A 21,391-nucleotide genomic window follows, 5' to 3' on the forward strand; every position below is an offset into this window, starting at 1 on the left:
ATTCCTTAACCTAGGGCTTCCCTGTCTTGGGCAGGAGTTAGAAGCCCTCCCTCTCTCCCCTCCTCCACTCACCGCCAGCCTGATTTTTAATCTAATCTTTTATTTAAAGTCAACAGAAAAGCAGGAATCCCGGGCTCCTGCCACCAAGATATTTTAAAATAATTCCCCAACCTCCGCTGAGACTGGCAGCCTTAAAGAACCTCCTTGTTTTCTCCTTCGTGAAGATTTAGGCTGCGGAGAACCGGGGAGGGATGGGAGGGGGCGAGCTTGGAGGGTCGTGCCTGAAGCCCGAGGGCTCTGCGGACTTGGAGGGGGGGGGGTCGACTCATGCAAGACGAAGTAATTCCAGATATTAAAAATAATATAACACAGAAGCGTCAGTTTGGAGAGCCTTGACTCAAACCGAGAGCCGAAGCCCCAAGCGGTTCCAGGACACGAAGCCTTCTGTGTCCCCATCGTGGGGGGTGGAGGGGCAGGTGAATGCCCATCATATGACCCTGGGAGAGGGTGGGTCCTGGGCCATTACGAGACGTGCCCATAGACTCGGCGCGCCCACATGCACCCATGGAAGAATCGGGCCGAAAAGACCCCACGACCCCTCCCCGGATCCTTGGTACCGTACCGCACCCCCTATGCCTCGCCGGTCTCTCCCTAGATGGGTGGGGACCACTATTCTCTACATCCCTGAGGAGCCTTCAACCTGCTCGGACCCGTGGCTCTTAGAAACTCTCAGCCTTTCGCACCTCCTCCTTTCCCGCTCTTTCCCCCACCTCGCGCCGACGCCCCCAGATTTCTCCGCTTGCCCTTCCTGAAAGAAGGCGAGGCCCAGAAGCTGAAGCTGGGGCGAGGAAGGAGGGACGAGCGGAGCGCCGCGGCCAGGGGCGTGTCTTCCCAGGCCCCGCCCCCGGGTGCGCGCGGCGGTGGCGGCGGCGGCCGAGCCTCGCTCTGAGAGACAGGTATCGCTTAGGCGCCATGTTGTGAGCGGAAGTGGGGGAGCGCGCGGGGGCCGCTGTTCTGCTGGGAGCGGGCGCGGGAACCGGCGGGGAGGGGGCGGAGCTGTAGTCCCGGCGGCGGAAGGAGGAGAGGAAGAAAGGGGCGAGACCCGGTGCCGGGCAGCAGCGCGAGGCTCTTGCTCAGCGCGCGGGCGTCTCCAGCCGGGCGCGCGGCGTTCGAGGGTCGGTGTCGGCGCCGAGCCCTCTCTCGGGCAGCCGCCGTTGCTGCTGCAGCTGCTGCCGCCGCTTCTGCCGTGGGGCTCGGGCGGCGACGGAACGGGGCCGGCCGCGGGGCGGGCGGGGAGGGAGGAGGCGGTGAAGGCGGCGGGCCGGGGGGGAAGATGCCGCTGGCGCAGCTGGCGGACCCGTGGCAGAAGATGGCTGTGGAGAGCCCATCCGACAGCGCTGAGGTGAGTGCAGCCGGGCGGCTGGGGCCGGCGCGCCCCCTCCCCGCGCCCCCGCCGGTTTGCTCTCTTCCCAGGAGCCGGCCACTCGGCCCCTTCCTCTGCTGCTCGCTTCTCCCCTCGGTTCGGGATTCCGGTTTGGGTAGTTGGGGTTGATCTGTTTGTCCTTCTCTTCCTCCCACCCGCACCCCCTCTCCCTTCCCTCGCTAGAGGGGCTGTGGTGTGGTGGCGCGTGGGGTTTGGAGTGGGCGCCAGGGCTTTGCAAGAAGCCGATTTTCATCAACTTTGCGTGGGGGGAGCAGGACGCGGAGCGGGGGCCGGCGAGGAGTTGGGAAGTTTGGCCCTGCCTGGTCGGGGGCTTCCCTGGACCCTGGTGACTTTGGGGGATGCAAGAGGGGTGTGGATTGGGTTCACTGGAGAGCGGGGACTCTCGAGTCCGGCCAGGGGACAGGGTTACCCTGGGGAACCGGGGGCGCGTGGGCAGGAACGGCCCGGGGCAGGGGTAGCGACCTGTGGAGGGGTTTCGGATAAGGGGTGCAGGACAGTCGAGGGTTTTTGGCCCCCCTCCCATCTGCCGCAGTAGTTTTTGCTGCTGCAAAGGAAAAAGTGGAAGCCTGAGGTTCTCCATCCTATTTCCCCCACCCCCCCGCCCCGTTTCTGAGGTCGCTGAGCTTGAGGACCCCGTCTCTTGGAGTTTAACTTGAGTTTCCTGTCCGCAGAGATGATACAGGAATATTCAAGGAGATCAGCGGCCGCAGTAAAGGGCTTTCTGGTTTACCTCGCCCGGGATCCGGTGACCGTCCCTGAGATACCCACCCTGGTGACCCAAACCCAAACGATATGACCAAACAGGGCCAGACAGAATTCCCCCGGCTCTTCGCAGCCGCTTCTGTCCCAGAACCAACTCGGGGGCTGTGAAAATAATCCAGACAAGACCCATTCCAAGGCATCAGCGCTCCTCTCCGGAGCGGAAAATCAATTCCTGATGGTGGCGCGTCTGTGATTCTTCCTTCTTGACTTTTTGCTGTCTTCTATCCCCACAGCGGACTTTGGGGGATTACAGGATGATAGGCTGCGTGTGTGTGATAGTTACTGAGTGAGTGACCCCATTTCTGGAAAGCATGACTGAAGCGCGGGGGCGGAATGGGGCAGGCTCTGATGAGTGGTGTACTTGGCGGCAGCCGCTGCCCTGCCGGCCTCCGCAGTGTGAGAGGTGGATAGGGTTACTGGTTACGTCAGTAAGACCGAGGCTCAGTTTTGATCTGAGATGCGGGACACTTGCATTCTTGGGTAGAATGGAGGGGGAGGGGGACGGGGATCAGTTCAAATCACTTTGCACTTTTTGCCTGGTCACCTCCGCTGCTGAATAAAGTAAAATGTTTACTTGCTGTCCTTATCACAAGCAGAATTGTAATAGTGCTTACGGTTGGTGCTTTGCATTTTGCGACTTGGATCATATTTTTAAAACCTAAACGAAACGCTGTTCTTCCATGGAAAACACATTGATAGATGTTTCCTAAAAATATATTTTTTAAAGGAAATAAGGTTTTTAAGTCTGGCGAAATTAAGAGAATTTCATTTAAAATTGCTAGCCAGTCGAATATTGTAAATTTTTTTGTAAGGAAATCAAATTTAGAATGTTTAATCATCTTTTGAATGGATGGTGTGAAAAAACAATGCGTCCGGGACTCTTTTCATTCATTTTTTTTTCTTCAGAAAAAATTTTTGCTTTAAGTACCATAGGTAAAAGGTTAATAAAGTATATTCTCAAACTGCCTACCTTGTGGAAAGAAACTGAATTTGCTTTGAGCCTCATTTGTAGATGCAAACGTTAACATTTGCTACTCTTAATCAGTCCACATTTCTGCTTGCATTTATCAATGTGTTAAAAAAAAAAGTCATTTAAGATTCCACCTGATCCTTTTTCTATGCAGCATGCATTTAGCTAAAGAAAACACAAAACTGATGTTTATTTAGCACTTACTATATGCCAGATACTGTGCTCATGCTATTTCATTTTATCCTTCCAATCCCCTGAACAGAGTAGGATCTTGGTCTCCGTTGTTACAGATTAACAAACTGATTTCAGAAGTTAAGGGCACAAAGATTATAAATAGTAAATGGCAGAGCCATAATTCAAAGCCGGGTGAATATAATTCATGTGCTTTACTTTATACTAGGGTAGATGTTTCATATCTTTTGTGGAAAAAAATCAGTACAAACAAATAAGCCAGTAGTTAGAGGCCATGTATTTTTCAGAAACAATTATGGTATTATAAGATGTCTCATTTGTTAAAGCCTACTTATTTCAGTTACTGTCATGGTTTCCAGACCCTGGCAGATAGGTTTCCGCAACTTGCCATTTTCAAGTAATTTTCTTGAAATTCTGGCATAAGGTATTTCAGTCAGAGCCAGTGTTGCCTAGATTTATTAAAATTAGATTCTAACAAATTGCCTTTAGATATTTTATTGCTTTTGCTTATTCAGCTGTTTCAAGTAAATTACTTCTGACACAAATTTGAAAATATTGAAACCAGTAAGAAGAAGGTTGAAAATTTTCATTTGGATGTCTAATATTGGACTTAATATTATGCCATCTTCTCCCCAGTAAGTTCTTATCAGTGAATAATTGTATTTTACTAGAGTAAAATCATTTTTAAAAAGTCATTGAGTAAAAACACCAAAATGTTTCTCATCAGGCTAAAAGATTTCAGGGTCCTTCTCTATAGAGATTTACATTTATAGTCTCTTCCTTAGGAGACTGAATTCTTCAAAGCTGAGACTTTTTTTTTCTTCTCTATATCCTTAGCACTTGACACAGTGCCTGGCATATACATAATATAGGCCCCCTAGATGACCAGTGAGTTAATTATGAAGGTCAGGAATAGGGTAATTGTCAGTCTTATTTCTATTATTACCATTTTAATCTTAAATTGAAATATGAGCAATCTTAAAAGAACTGAGTACCTCACCAAAAGTACAGGCAGTTTGTTGATTCCTTTATGTATCTTCTTGACCTCATATGGGTCTCATAGTGCTCAAAACAAAAAAACCCTTGTGGTTGAACTCAAACATGGGTCAGAACATGATAGGCTAGAACTATGCCAAATGTTTAAAGAAGCAAATTTAGACTAATAAAGGAAGTACTATGTAAGCAAAGTCAAGGTTGGTACAAGATTAAAAACAAAATACCTTCCTAAATGCTCCAGGTTAATTCAAAACTCTAATGAATTATTTAAGATGGTAGTGTGTTTTTGAATATTTGACGGTTTAGGAGATGGATATCAAGGGATTGTGGCTAATCAGTTCTACAAACTCCAGCCTCTGCTCTTAGGGACATTTACTGAATCTTAAGCCTAACTTAAAGTGACACTTTCTCAGTTTTAGTAAAGATAAATTATAGTAAACCTAAATATGAATAATTTTCAAAAAGAATAAAATTAAGGAGATTCTCTTTGCTTTATAGAAATGTGCTATGTAAAAATATAATAGCTACTTTGAATTCCTTTAAATAAAATGTACCCATAATGCATTGAAAAATATTAACTATATAAATATTTACAAAAAAACAAGACCCTTGTTTTGGAAACCATCTTCACTGGATGTGCAACCATTTGTGATCTCATAGATGATATTGATTCTATAGTATTTCCACTATATCAATATTAAATTTCTTATATTTCATCTGTAGGGAAAAACATTCTATTAAAGTGTGATCTTTGATTTTGAAAAAATGTTTTATTAAGTTTCTTTTCCTTTTCCTGTTTCATTTTTACCACTTTTCAGGTTTTTTTCTTTCCCCCAAGTGAAGATCTGAGGAGAGGACAGGTATTGTTACATGTCAACTGTCGAGTAACTGTGACACATTATTGAACACTTTGCTGTTTTCAGTGGTTATAATATTAAATATCAGTTTTTTAAAACTAAATTTAGGAAACTTTGCTTTATTTTGGCAGCTTGATCCTATACTAATGGGGTTAATCCAAAATGAGAAACTTCTTTGATACACTTAAATTTTAAGATAAAGAGAGAAGCCTATCCAATTAAACAGGTATAGGCAGACTGCCTTTTCATCATTGTTTCTGGAAATCACAATGAGTATATCTTATTTTTATATGAAAAGAGTGGCATAATTGGGATGTGCACCCTTGACCAAGGACATGACATTTGGTAAATTATAGAATGATCAAAAATATAGCAGATCATTTATCAGAAGTCTGAATTGCAAAAGAGTTGTTGTAAAGATTTTTTTTTAATTTATCATCCATTAAAAAATGTATGCCATTGTGATCATTGACAAGAATTCACTCTAGAGTTCCATACTCGGGGACATGTGGTCTGTTGGGCTGTGGACGATGGGTGGCCTCGCGTGGCCCAGCTTGTCCAGTGCAGACTGAGTGTCTTAGACCCAGTGCTTTCAGGTTACAGTGTACAACAGTGACATCTTGGTGGTCTCTTGGTAATGCTTGAGTGTAATAGTGCTCAGTTGTTTATGTTTTTTGGTGGATAACAAGTTTTAAAGCATTGGAATGCAAGTGAGTAAATGTAATATTTTATACATCCCACTCCCTATTTCACGTAATAGGAAGAGAAAAAACAAGTAATTGCATTTTAATACTTGACATTAGAGTTACACCGGCACCACATCCCCTGCCACCTTAGGAGTTGGTAACAGTTTCCTGTGTCATTAATCTGGAACAATTATCGAATCTCAGTTACTCTAGTTTTTCAATTTTATACCAAATAGCAAGATAACTAAATCTTAATTGTTAAGTAAAGTGTGTCAGTTAACAAAACAAACACAAATATATATGTTATATAAAACAGTATAAATGTATCCATATAAAACATAACTATCATTCAGTGCATTTGGCTATTTCAAGCAAATAAGTTAGTTACTAGCAATTAAATATTTCAATTTTACTTATTCCACTTTGTGGGATAATTTGAATGTATGGCAAAGTGTTAAAGAACAGACTTTGGAGCCATGAAGATCTGGGTTTGAGCCCTGCCTCTACCACTTAATATCTTTGTAATCTTATGCAAGTTATTTAAAATCTCTATGCTTTAACATTCTAATCTGTAAAATAGGCATAAAAATAATACCTACTTTATTGGGTTGTGATGGGAATTAAATGATAATTTAATTAATTATTGTGATAATATATGTATTATCACAATATTAATGTGATAATATATGTAAAGCATTTGGTTCAGTACATGGTTTAAGTGTTTAATAGTTATAATGAATCATCTCTCAAACAGAACTATTTTAGTAAATTCTGTATTTTTTTCCTGGGGTAATTTTTCCAGAATCAAACAGAACAATTAAAAATGGTTTATTTGGTTGACCTGTTTTAAAAGAACCTTTGTAATATCGGAATATAATTATAAGGGTAAAGTGAACAGAAATCTCTTGAATCTTACCCTTTTTTGTATTGTTCCCCTCTTCGATAGTGTCTTTAAAGGGGGAAACAGATAAAGAACATTTTGAGGAGTTTGTGTGGAAGGAAGAAAAGAAAGTATGTTCATATTTCAGTAATGCTTAAATTGGAAGCCCTCTCACAATCCATGGCATGTCGTTTAGTTAGTAGTTTTTTTCCCTTAGTGATATATAAAATAATAGTGTATCTTAACACATGATGGTATCTAGTAATTGATGAAATATGATATACTGTATATGTCAGCCTCTTGAAGGAGGTGTGTCTGTGAAGAAATAAACTTAATACGTAGTATCAATAGGTAGAACTTTAACTCTAAAAAGTAACAAAGCAAAATGTGTGCGTCTTTTTATATTTTAGGGTCACTTCTGTTAGTTTCCTTTTTTAGGGACAGAAATTAATACTGCACACCTCCCTCCCCATTACTATAACCATGTTTGTTTTGGTTATTTGATTATGCCATGAGTAGCTGGGTTTTCCTGTCTAGAAATACAATCCTTTGGATTTTATTCTGTTATGTGATACTGGTACATAAGCAACTTTCAATAGTGCATATGGTATTTTCAACTGAGAAGTCTCTGAAAATTTGCAAAATGTGTCTGTGTCCCAACAACCATCTTCTCCCTCCAAACACACACACACACACACACACACACACACACACACACACAGCATCATGACATAATCAAGTAAATTTGAGGGTTGTGGAGTTAAATGAGATGTGACCAATGTCTTTACTGCCCAACATCTTAGAAATTTAAGATGATGATGTACATGATGAATCTGCAAAAAGGAAATATCTCAAAGCATTTGAGACTTGATGTCAGCACCCTTTTTTCGTGAACCATCTATTGAAGTCTCAAAGGACATAAGTGCTTTGCAGAACACAATTTTGGAAAGTCTGATAACTGTAGTAATAGGATCCAGTATTGCCTGGAAACAGGCTGTTATGTTTAATTGACTGTATCAAAGCTTTTTTTTCTGTAACTGTCAAAAGTTTTTGTTTCATTTTGAAGTCTTTCTAAATTAATTTGTGTAACAATTTTCCATCTTAACAGTGGACTAAAATTTAAATACAATAGTTTAAATTAAAGTTTTAAATAATTTAAACTTTTAAAAGCCAATGTTCTACAATTAGTGGTCATATTCTATCTAAATATCAAGCTAATTGCCCCTACTAAATGGCCCTCTTATTGACTTGCTGTGTAACTTATTTTTAATATTCAGAGTTTTTAAAAAATTTATCACTTGCTACTTAATGCTGCTGTCTGTCTACCTGTTCCATTCTTTTTAAATTAATTGCTTCAAACTTACAGTTATTAGAAAATAACTAGGATTAATAATATTTTGATGCAGCTGTTTTTAACTTGGGAATATTGTTACTTCATCTTTTAAAAAATTTACACTTACAGCTTACTAAATAATGTAAGGGCTTCCCTGGTGACTCAGATGGTAAAGAATCAGCCTGCAATGCAGGAGACCCAGATTTGATCCCTGGGTTGGGAAGATGCCCTGGAGAAGGGAATGGCAACCCACTCCAGTATTTTTGCCTGGAGAATTCCATGGACAGAGGAGCCTGGAGGGCTACAGTCCATGAGATTGCAAAGAGTTGGACACAACTGAGTGACTAAAACTTTCACAAATAATGTAAAATGACTTTCTTAGCCTTTTTCTGATCTCTGACCATCATGTACACATACCTCTGGAATCAGGGATGTTTGATGGACATATTACCTACTAACAAGTTGATTTTGTTTCAACCTACCATAGCGGAATAACTCAATTACTGGCATTACCTACTCTGAATCTTTACCTTCTTCTCCTGAAGGTGTCAGCTAGAAAGAAATGTGAATGAACTAAAGATCAGCCGGCTGCAAGACTGAAAGCTAGCCTGCTGTCCCACCTGGAGTCAGCTCTCCACATTGTCTTTTGGAGGGTATTTTGTGTGTGTGTGTGTGTGTGTGTGTGTGTGTGTGTGTTCCCCATGAAACAGTGCTAGTTCCCTGAATATTACATAACCATACATTTATGTGTAAATCCAAAAGCATTTTTATGCTTCCTATTATTCTTTTCCTCTATTAGTATAAATAGAATTATAGCAGTAGCATAACTTAAGTCAGATTTGCCTGTCTTAACTAATATTCTATCCATGGTCTCTTACATACCTTAAAAACTAATTATGTTTTATCCACCGTGTGAATTGATTTTTATAATCTTACATGTGATGATGATCTCATCTTCATTTCTGACCTGGTCATCTAGATTTCTGTGAGCTTACCTCTAATCCTTTGGGCCACAAAACTTGTTATAGGAAACTTGGTTTAGTCATTTGATATGAGTTAGAAGCAGATGTCAAATGATAACCTGAAACAAAAGTTCATTTTGACATTAAGAGATTGAAGTACATCTCAAGTGCAGTGTTTGTGGAGATATCGTCACTCCAGAAATCTTGTAGAATCTATACTAAAAACCTCAGTTATGCAGGATCTTATTTTGCTTCTTCACATTTAGGAGCAGAGGAGTGTATCTGAAAACAATATAAAATGATAGAGATTCACTTAAACAACTTCTAGACAGGCACTGTTTGGTCGCCACTAGCCACATGTGGCTATTGAGCACTTGAAATGTGGCTAGTATGAGGAACTGAATTTTTTAAATTAACTTTAATTAAAATTTTAATAGTAACCTGTGGCTATTGGCTACCACATACAACAGTACAATTCTAGATATAGAATACAAGTTGAATCCTTTTTTCTACACCAGTGTTTTTCAACCCTACCTTCTATTGCTTGTATTTTAAACTTAATAGGCTTAATGCTTTTTCTAAATGAAAAGTATATTGAATATGCTTTTTCAAATTATGTTTAATCAGCTTTGTCTTGTCTGTCTTCTACCCTGAAGATTTCGATAAGTGATACATGTACCTCAAATAACCATTCTGCAATTTATACAGCTCTACTAATTTTACAGTGACATTCTCATTCAAGTGGTAACATCGAAGCATTGGGGAAATTTGGCAATCCGAAATGGTGCCTTTTGTTCACTATACTGTACTAATAAATACTGGGAAAGTAGATTGATACGTCTTAGAAATTAACATTTACTGAATGCCTTTTCTTTGACTGGGGTTTCCCTGGTGGCTCACATGGTAAAGAGTCTGCCTACAATGCAAGAGACCTGGGTTTGGTCCTTGGGTCAGGAAGATCCCCTGGAGGAGGAAATGGCAACCTACTCCAGTGTTCTTGCCTGGAAAATCCCATGGATGGAGGAGCCTGGTGGGCTATCATCCACAGGGTCGCAAAGAGTCGGACGTGACTGAGCGACTAACAACTCTGTCTGTTCTTTGACTAGACACTTTGTGTGTATCAACTTGAATGAGATAGATGTAATTAACCTCAACTTACAGATGAGGAAACTGAAGCCTAGAGAGGTTAAGTAACTTGCTCATGATTGCACAGCTATTAAGTGGAGGAGGCAGAGTTCAAACACCAAGTCTCACAGATTGAAAATTCCATTGATTTTCCGCTAGACTGCCCGGCTTTGGTTGAGAACAGCATATAGGTGAGTGACTGAGTCAAAATGACATCTCCTCCTAAGGGAGAAAGGGTCCATATGGTTTGTACTGAGCACATGTTTTTCTGGGAATGTATAGGTAGACTTAGAAAAGCAAAATGGATATTACTCTTCAAATAGAGCTTGGATAAAATAACCTGTGAGCTGGCTTGAGAAACAGCATTTTTGACATTGTATGGGAAATTTTTACAATTTTTAAGCTGTCTTACAAGTGAGAATTTGAAACAAAAACTACTGTACTTGAAAAAGGAGGTTTGCCCAGATGTAACTTAACCCCTCTCCATACAGAAGCCCCTAGGTGTGTGCTTGAATAACTGCTGTTTTTTAATTGCAGCTTATTAAATCATTACCTCTTTATATTTGCATCTTCTTTTCAGAAAAAAATCTATTTAACTTTCCCTCAGAGTGCCAGAAAACAGGGTCTGACTGAGCCTGAAAAAGTTGCCAATTATCTTGCTACAGTGAAAGAAAAGGAAATTTAAAGAAACGTTACACAGTCATTGGTGGCTTTTTTTTCACCCTTTGGGTTTTTTTAACTGTTAGGTTAAAGAGCCCCAGTTAATCTTTTTAAAAAATTGAGATATGATTTATATGCCACAACATTTCACTCTTATGAAGTATGTAATTCAGTAGTCTTTAGTATATTCAAAAAGTTGTGCAACCATCATCACTATCTGATTTCATAACTTTTTCATCACCCCCAAAATCCCATACTTGTTAGCCAGTTACTCCCTATTCACTCCTTCCCCCAGCCCCTGGTGACTAATAATCTAATTTCTGTCTCTGTAGATTAGTCTCTTATGGACATTTCATATTAATGGAATTATATGATATGTGGCCTTTGTGTCTGGCATCATTCATTTAACAATGTTTTCAGGGTTCATCAGTGCTGTAGCATATGTATCAGTGCTTCACTTTTATGGCTGAGTAATATTCTGTTGCATGGTTATAGCAATTTTGTTTAACCATTTATCTGTTGATGGGCATTTGAATTGTTTCCACTTTGGGCTATTATAAATGCTGTGAACATTTGTCTACAAGTTTTTATGTGAATATGTTTTCAGTTCTCTTGGGTATATGCCTAGGAGTGGAATTGCTGTGTCATATGGTAAGTCTGTATTTAATTTTTTGAAAAACTGGCAAATTGTTTTCCAACTGGTTTGTACCATTGAAAGGACTGATGCTGAAGCTGAAACGCCAATATTTTGGCCATCTGATTAGAAGAACTGACTCATTTGAAAAGACCCTGATTCTGGGAAATATTGAAGGCGGGAGGAGAAGGGGACGACAGAGGATGAGTTGAATGGCATCACCGACTCAATGGACATGAGTTTGAGTAAACTCTGGGAGTTGGTGATGGACAGGGAGGCCTGGCATGCTGCAGTCCATGGGGTCACAAAGAATCAGACACGACTGAGGGAGTAGACTGAACTGAACTTGTACCGTTTTACATTCCCATCAGCAGTGTATGAGAGTTTCAGTTTCTCCACATCCTCACCAACACTTGTTATTGTTTTTTCATTATAACTACCCTGTTTGTGTGAAAGTGGTATCTCATTGTGGTTTTGATTTACATTTCTCTAATGAATTGAGGATGTGAAGGATTTTTCATGTGTTCATTGTCTGCTTGTATCCATAATTCTTGCGCATGTTTTGTTGCTGATTAGGGAACTTAAATGGAGTTTTACTCTAATGTTAATATAGAAGATGCTTACCTATGTCATGCTATATACATTGTTCTCAGAAAACTTAGTTTCAGTTTGTACTTTTAAAAGATTTGCTTCATTTTTAGATGTGATAAAAAGCTTTTTCTAAATAGCTTTCCAACTGAGTGAATAGAGACCTACATTCTGTGGAAATATCTTAGGCTACCTCATCACCTGGGCCCACCTCCCAGCTAGAGCAGAGTTTCTAAAGAAACACATCTAGGAGTAAAAGATTAATTTTAAAAAATTATAGAAAAAAAGCAAAAATTGAGGTGATATTTTTCCTTACAGTCCCTTCAGCCTTCAGTCTTGTTATACTATAGTTTCTTACTTAAAGCAAGACTATAGCAATAAATCGAAGACCAATCAAAACAAAAAGTCTACAATCTCTGAAATTAAATATAAATAAATGAATTTTCAAGAGTCCATCTCTTAATGTGAGATATACAGATGTTTCATTTAAAGAAGTAAAATGCAAAGCAAAACCCCTGTTTGCCTTCTTTCCTTCAAGTTCCTGTTGGCTCTTCGTATAATTCAAGAAGAATAGCTATCAAAATGGATGTTGGTAGCAGTAAGGGGAGTTACTTAGAGGTGTCACTGGCAAGTTAAAAATAAAATTTGCTTTAGATTATTAAAAAGAAGAGCTCAAAATGAGTTTTAAAGTGATCTTTCCCCCCTGGCTGTTCTGAGTTTGTGTAGCATATTTCTAGGTGATAATGAATAGAGTTCTTTCCTTTGGAATATTACAATGTGAAATTATTGAGGTGGACAGACAGTTGAATAACATGAAGCGAGCTAAGTTTGCTAGGAACAATATAAACATAATTGGATCTTTAGAGGGAAATTATGATTTATGATGTTGTAGCAGTTTTCCATAGTGCATTTTTAACCATAATGTGGAAACTTAGAAAATAAATGTTATTACCCCAGACACCCAATAAAGTTTCTTTTAACATGTATACACACACACACACACACACACACACACGTTATTTCAACATAAAAAGTAGTCATTTGGAAGAGACTTCTGTTTATGCCAAGATGGAGGAGTCTTTTTTTTTTTTCCCCTTAGGTCTTCCTTTACAACTAAAACACCTAACAAACAAGCACAGAAACACTCTGAAATGTGGAAATAAGAAGGCAGACTGCCTGCAGACTTTGAGACTAAAGGAATGACACAAATAGTAAGTTTTCTGGGTGTTCTTATCACCTCCCATATATCCTGGAGGGTGTTGTAAAAGCCTCAAACCTGGAACCAACAACAGGCACAGACAAAACGGACTCCAAGAAAAGCCAATTCTCTTTAACCAGACTGTGCGGGGGAAGGGTAGGCTAACAACAGTAAACCTTTTTGGCAGCACCCACCCTACTATAGCCAAACACCAACAGAAAAACCCCACCCTACTTCCTAAGCAGCAAGTGGCAGTACTTGGATTCCTCCACCCCATGGTGTTGGCTGGGCAGCTGAGGGACCTCATCTTCCCTTCCTGCCTAGCAAAAGCAGACAGCACTTTGATTCCCCCTGCTGGGTGGTTTTGGCAGGTTGTGCAGGGACCTAATATTCTCTCACCGCCACCCCTGTCCCACTCCATACAGAAGGAGGTGGTGTTCTCACTAGAGTAGTGTCTGTGGGTCCAGCAACCACTGAGCCTCCACCCCAACCTGAAAGAAGTGAGATATAACAAGGTGGTGTGAGGCGAGGCTAGTCCTGGCTAAACCTCCCCACTGCCCTGTGTTAGTGAAGTGTTGAGCCTTCACCCTCACCCAGCATCAACAAGGTAGAGCAAGATGGTTGGAGGTGGCCTAGTCAACACTGCTTCCCCCTCCCCTGATGCAGTAAGGCCCAGGTGCCACCCCCATCTGGCAGCTACAAGGCAAAACAGTGTTGGATGACAGGGCTGATTGGCACTCCACTCCCCCCTCTCCCCTCTCCTGTTGTCAGCTGGGTCTTTAAGGGAGCTGAACTTTCCTCTCTGTCTTGCAGGAATGAAGCAGTGTGAGTCAACCCTCCACTTCCCCTCTCCCTACTGTCAGTGGGATCTGTCAGGGAGCTGAGCTTACACCCCTACTCTGTGGCAATGGGGTGGTGCGGGTTGGTGCCCCACTTTCACTAGGAACAAGAGTGAAGCTGAACTTCCATCCCACCCATCTGCAAAAAGGCAGTGTGAGTCATTGCTCTACTTTTGCCAGGGTGGTGTTGGCGGAGCCCAGCAGGAAGCTGAACATACACACTCACCCTGCCCTCACACTACACCTCAGCTGGTAGACTGCCTGCTAAAAAAGAGTAAATAGGATCTAGAGTCTTAAATTCTCCAAAATGTCCATTATTGCAGTTGAAGTTTGCTTAAGAACTAGGAAAATCATACCATGAATGAGAAAAAAAGGCACCAGATACCAATAGTCAGATGCTTTAGATGTTGGTTGTCTAACAAGGATTTTAAAACAGCCAGTATAAAAATTTGAAACAAATGAATTAGTCTCAGAAAAGAAATAAAGCAGAAAATTGACATTTTGGAACCAAAAAGTACAATAACCAAAATAAACTTACTGCATGGGCTCAACAGAGGAACAGAGGGACTTCCCTGGCAGTCCAGTGGTTAAGAATCTGGGCTTCCACTGCAAGGGGCATAGGTTTGATCCCTGGTCAGGGAACTAAGATCCCACATGTGGCACACCCAAACAAAAAAGAATGGAGATGACTGGAAAAGAATCAATAAAACTGAAGATAGAGTGGTAGAAATTGCTCAATCTGAATATCAGAGTAAAAATAAACCATAAATTAAATGAGTATCTCAGGGGTCTGGGGAACATTAACAGGAGATTTAATATTCATATCACCACAATCTTAGAGCTAGAGAAAAAAGGTGGACTTGAAGAAATAATGCCTGAAATTTCCCCAATTTGGCAAAAGATGCAAACCTACAGATTCAAGAAGCTGATTGAACCCCACATAAGGTAAACCTAAGTAATCCACACCTAGACACATCAAAATCAAACCTTTGGAAATGTGAAATTATTTAATGGCTATAGAGTTTAAATTTTGCAAGATGAAAAAATTCTCAAGATTGGTTGCACAACAATGTGGATATGCTTAACATACTGAACTGTACACTAAAAAATAGTTAAGATGTTAAATTTTATGTTACATGTATTTTACAATTAAATTTTTAAAAAAATCAAACTAAATGACAAAGAATCTTAAAGCAGTTGGAAATGAACTGTTACTTACAGGGGAACAATGATGGAAGCCAGATAGAAATGGCACACTGTATTTTAAGTACTGAAAGAAAAGAACTGGCAACTCCAAATTCTATACTTAGTGAAAATATCCTTCTATCATGAAAGTGCGACCAAAGCAGTCTCAGATGAAGGGAAGCTGTGAGAATGTGTCTGTAGTAAGACTGTGAAAGAATGACTGCAGGTAGTTCTTCAAGCAGAAAGGAAGTGATAAAAGAACGATCTGGAACATCAAGAATAACATGAATTCTACATATTTTCTTCCAGAAAATAGATGGGGAAACATCACAAGTCATCTTTTGAGGCCAGTGTTACCCTGATACCAAAACATAAAGACAGTACAGAAAAGAAAACTACACATCAGTACCCTTAGAAATATAGACACAGAATCCTCAACAAAATATTAGTAATATAAAAAGAACTATACACCATGACCCAAGTGGGTTGTATTCCAAGGATGTAAAACTGATTCAGTATTCAAAAATCAGTTGATGTAGTCCACTGTGTTAAACAGTTGAAGAAACATATTTAAAATGTGCAAAACACATGATTAAAGACAAACAGATTGGAAAGGAAGAAATTAAAAAATAGTCTCTATTAGCAAGTGACATGCAAGATGAAAAAATTCATCAACCTAAACCTTAATCTTTATACAAAAACTAATCAAAAGTATATCATGGATTTAACTATAAAACTCTCTAAAACATTTAGAATTTAGATATGAGAAAATCTTCAGGACCGTGGGCTGAGGGAAGGGTTCATAGACCAGATTCCAAAAGCACAACCTATAAAAGAAAATAAATTGGACTTCATCAAAATTTATAATGTTTGCTCTATGAAGAAGATCCTGTTACAGAGATGAAAAGACAGGTTACAGATGGTGTGAAAAAGTATTTGTACACGTATTTCTGAGACAGGACTTGTATCTAGAATATATACAAGAACTTTCAAAATCTAACAATAACAAAGGAAAATAGTCCAATTAGAAATGTCCAGACATTTCATCAAAGAGGATATATGGAAAACAAATAAGCATATGAAAACATGTCAACATGGTTAGCTATCAGAGAAATGAAAATTAAAACCACAGTGAGGGATATCTACATGCCTTTTTAGAATACTGTTTTGCTGAAAGTTTTCACTTTGGTCTCAGGTTCAAAGGATTTGTTAACAAAACAAGCCACTCATTATATACAAATAAATAATACAAATAGTAGAGAATTATCTAGCTTAACTTTCAATAAACTAATATTAAAAGAGAAATAGCAAGAGCAGAGAATACATCACCAAATTGGGTTTTGACCAATATCCAGACTTAAACAATGCTGGGAAGTCCCATGTCAGCACATCTGGAGTCCCAGTTGGGAAAGGGTCCCAGGCAGGGCGTCTGGTCCATGGGTGAGACCAAAGATTGCAGTTCAGGATTCAGGATTCCCATTTATAATCCCAGGGTGCAAACTGATTTCATCATCAATGTGTGACGAAATTGCAGCTCTGGTTTTATGTTAAAGCTGTTGGTTTTGTCATGTAAAAATTGAATGTTGCTAAGCCTGGGGCTTGGTTGCCCAGGCCCCCTCCAGGGGCACAATAATCTCAAGATTCCTCCCCCATCTTATATATGGTGCTGCAAGTCTTGCACTCACAGCAGGCAGTTATTCACAGTCAGCTCACCATATGGGCAGTGTCCAGGCAGGTTAGAAGTAAGGTCAGAGGCCTACTCTGCTTTGTCTCTGAAGCCTAATCAAGACTATTTATTTAATTTCCCTAACAAATAGCCAAAATGAAAAATACTAACACTACTTAGTGTTGGTGAGGATGTGGACAGACTGGCTCTCTCATGTTGTTGATGGGGCAGTAAAATGATACAGCCTTTCTGGAAAACTTTGGCCATCTCTTCAAAAACTAAACATACACTTACTATACAACCCAGCAGTCGCATTCCTGGACATATGTCCCAGAGAACTGAAAATGCTTGTCCACACAGAAGTCTGTACATACTTGTTCACAGCAGCTTGATTTGTGATATCCGAAAGTTGGCAAATGTCCTTCAATGGGTGGATGGTTAAACAAGCTGTGGTATGTTCCCACTGTGGTATACTGGAATACTACTAAACTAAAAGGAATGAATTATTGATACACACTCAAGGGAATTCATGCTGAGTGGGGAAAAGGTACATACCATATGATTCTATTTATATAAAATTCTTGAAATGACAAATTTGTAGAAATGGAGACTAGATTAGTGGTTGCCAGGGTTAGGAAGAAGGGTGAGGGAGAGGTGAATGGTTATAAAAGGGCAACACACAGGATCCTGGTGGTAAAGAACTGGTATCTTTACTCTGGTGGTAGATACAAGAATCTATACATGTGATAAAATGTGTAACATGAGTGCACAGACACACACGTGAGAACCTGTAAAACCAGTGATATCTGAGTAAGGTCTGGGCATTGTACCAGTATAAATTTCCTGGTCTTTGACAGGAAGTTGTGTAAGATGTAACCATTGGGTTAAGGGTATATGGGACCTCTGTATTGTTTTTGCAACTTCCTGTGAATATATAATCATTTCTAATTAAAAAGTTAGGGGAAAAGTTGAGAAAGCATTAGACAAAATTCACTATCTATTATCCATTTAAAACAGTGAAATAGAAATAAAAGAGTGTGTCATTAATGTTATTAAAAAATAGTCTAAAACCAGTAACCAGCATCATGCTTGATAGAGACATATTAGGGGCAATCTCATTAAAAGTATGCCTACTGTTTTCACCTCTATTTTACATTCTAGAAGAGTTTGCTAATGAAGTTAGACAAAATCAAAGAATATTCAAAGAAGGATAAAACAAAACTATTCATAGGTGATATAATCATCTACTTAGGTAATCTAAGGAAACCACTAAAAAGGTTTGTTAAAACCAATGATAGTCTAATAAGGTGGTATTAAACAGTATATATTTTTAAGTTGATGAATAGTTTTCTTTGTTAGAAATGATAATGGGAAAAGATTTAATTCAAAATAGCAGTAAAAATATTAAGTATATGGAAATAAGCAAAGGACCAGAACTAAATGAAAGAAAATAGTTGCACTAAAGAATAAGTTGAGAGAAAAGCTATGATTCTTTAAATTACTTTCAACAGGATTTGGTGTTTGTTATTTTCTTGTTTATTTTTTTAAAAATTGAGGGTAACTTTTTCTCTGTCTTGAATGAATATTCCCAGAGTTTTATTATTTTTTTTCTGATTTGTTTAGGTTTCTTTCAGTTTGTAGCTTATCTGGACAGTTAATATAACAATTTTAGTCGAATACTCTTATTAATAGTGTTTATGCTTAATACATGGACAGAGGAGCCTGGTGGGCTACAGTCCATGGGGTCACAAAGAGTTGACACGACTGACTAACACATGCTTAATATATATACAGCTAGGATTCATTATCTAGCTGTAATTATAAACTATATTTCTCATTTTTCATATGTAAACCTTGCTGCCATGCCAGGTTGTGTGTAGACGTATGATAATTTTAAATATATGTATCTGTGTACATATATGCATGCATAGTTAATGAGTGAGTAGTTTAGATTGTTTTTTCCTAAGTAATTTCAGTTCTAAACTTGTCTAATACACTTCGTGTTAAGGTACAGTTGATATTGCTTGGGTGTTAAGTTCTTTTTTATTGTGTATTTGAGAAAGTCCTACATCTTGTTTCTTTTGCAAGCTATTATTGCTGTCTTTTTGTTCGTAAGGGTGTTTGTAAGACTGTGTGTAAGTTTAATTATTTTAATTAACAATTATGTTATCAGTAACATTTTGGGTTCAGTTCAGCAAACATTTAAGCACCACTTGTTTTACCGATGAGGAAACAGTAATTGGTAATTTTGCTAATTTAAAGTAAATTTTGCTATTTATTATAGCAAATAAAAGCTTGGGCTTTGAAGCTCAGCATAATGGTGTATCTTTTTTAGATAGGAGGGCTTCATTAATAAGCCTCCAGAAACCAGAAGAAATTATTAGACTTTTCCCTAAGACCTAAATTAGCCAAACCAAGTAATGCATTAGCAAATTATCTACTACTCAGATTTTTAGCCCTAGAAATGGAAGTGGACCCATTAGGGTAAGGAGCTCATCAGAATATTCTTAAGTATTTGCATTTGTCACCCCCTTTGGCAAGATAAGCAGGAGGAGAGAGAGGTTAACATTCACTGAGCAGCCAGAATGGCTAAGCACACTAAACTTGATTACAACCTCCAGCATAGCTAGTATTCAAATCTTGTAGTTTAGAAAACTGAGACTCATGTTAAGTAGCTTGCCCAAAGTTACACCTATAATAAAGGGCAGAGCCAGGTTCTGAAACTGGATATGTCAGGCTCCAAAGCCCATGATCTTTTCTCTACACTGTGATTTCCCAGACTTATCTAATCACAGGAGTCATCTCAGGTGCCTGTTTAAAAAAATGAAATACCGAGCCATGGGGCTTCTAGAACTTCTAATTCAGTTTTGGTTTGGGGTAAGGCCAGGTAATGAGTATATTATTAACAGGAGTCTTAGGTGATTCTGATAATCATACATGTTTATGAAATACTGTCAACTCCATGAAGTACCAAGAGGTGGGATTCAAGGTGTTAGGAAGGCAAAAGTCACATTGGGAGTACACAGAGGAGATTAAAAAATAAGTTGACACTTTACTAGTAAAATGAGAATAGTAAGATTGGATTGTGGAAATTATAAAACTGTTTTAGGTTGCTTAATCTGCACAGAAAAACAATGTTTCATTTATTTTATTTTTATTAGTACTTCTCTTTCAAGTGGGGCTTCCCTGGTAGCTCAGTGCTTCCCTGGTAGCTCAGCTTGTAAAGAATCCGCTTGCAATGCAGGAGACCCTGTTTTGATTCCTGGGTCGGGAAGATCCCCTGGAGGAGGGATAGGCTACACACTCCAGTATTCTTGCCTGGAGAATCCCCATGAACAGAGGAGCCTGGTGGGCTACAGTCCATGGGGTCACAAAGAGTCGGACACAACTGAGTGACAAAGCACAGCACTCTTTCAAATGACAGCATTTGTACATTCCATTCTTTGACGTTATCCTTGTTTACACTGGAATACAAAGCACCCCTAAAGGATACAGATAAAACTGTATTTTGGATGCAGAAAAGAAAGAAGAAACTAGAGTTAGAAATAATGTGCAGAACAGCTTTAAAAACAGAATTAGTAATGTCCTGAGGTGTAAAAAAGCCCACAAAATTTTAAATACTTTTAATCCTTAAAGTCATAGGATTATAATATTTTCAAGCTGGAAGAGCTCTTAGATATCCATATATTTTATGCATGAAGAAACCACAAATCAGAGAGGCTTAAGGGCTTGACTACAGTTCTGTGCTTAGTGGCTTAGTCGTGTCCGACTCTTTGTGACCCCATGCCACCAGGCACCTCTGTCTGTGCGGATTCTTTAGGCAAGAATACTGGAGTGGATTGCCGTTTCCTTCTCCAGGGGATCTTCCTGACCCAGGGATCAAACCAGGGTCTCCTGCACTGCAGGCAGCTTCTTTACCATCTGATCTATGAGGGAAGCCTACACCTAGTGGCAGACAAACTGCACACTGGCCAAGATTCCATGAAACTCTTATGGATTGCAGATAAATACCAGAAAATAGTGACTTTTTCGGAATAAATTTAGTAGCAAATCATGTTTACCTTATATTCCCTACTTTATCTGATTTTATGGTTTCTTCCTTTTTAATTGCCCTCGAGAATATGAATGTTTTCAAAGGAATCTTTTTTAGGAGATTATGCAGTTTGAAATATAAACAGACATTTTCAGAACATGTGTTGAGGAAGAATTCTAGTCTTCTCCACTTTTTATTACAAAATTTTATAGAGAAAAATGAGCACAGGTAGTTGCCTATACTTGAACAGTAATAGGGCATTTCTGTGTAGTGTGAGCTTTGGATTCAGATGTGGGTTCAGTTGTCTTATCTGCAAACTGAATACCTCTATGACCTTGGACAGGTTATTCTCAACTTTTTTCTTCTCTATATAATAACATG

At 39.3% G+C, this 21,391-nt stretch overlaps 1 protein-coding gene across 4 annotated transcripts in view; it reads left to right on the plus strand.

Annotated features, from left to right (window-relative positions):
* The first annotated feature begins 933 nt into the window (after positions 1-933).
* RPS6KA3 (ribosomal protein S6 kinase A3) overlaps positions 934-21,391 on the plus strand; it is a 110,951-nt gene continuing 90,493 nt past the window's right edge. Inside the window, exon 1 of one of the 4 annotated variants that reach the window (XM_070366022.1) lies at positions 934-956. Coding sequence is in view for 1 of the 4 variants with exons in the window: in XM_070366019.1 (XP_070222120.1) it covers positions 1,334-1,402 (69 nt within the window). In the remaining 3 variants the exon portion in view is untranslated. Of the gene's footprint in view, positions 957-1,302; positions 1,403-21,391 lie in introns of those variants that run through there. The other 3 variants (XM_070366019.1, XM_070366020.1, XM_070366021.1) reach the window with 3 other exon arrangements.

This window comes from Bos mutus, chromosome X (assembly GCF_027580195.1).
Source record: "Bos mutus isolate GX-2022 chromosome X, NWIPB_WYAK_1.1, whole genome shotgun sequence".
Taxonomy (NCBI): Eukaryota; Metazoa; Chordata; class Mammalia; order Artiodactyla; family Bovidae; genus Bos; species Bos mutus.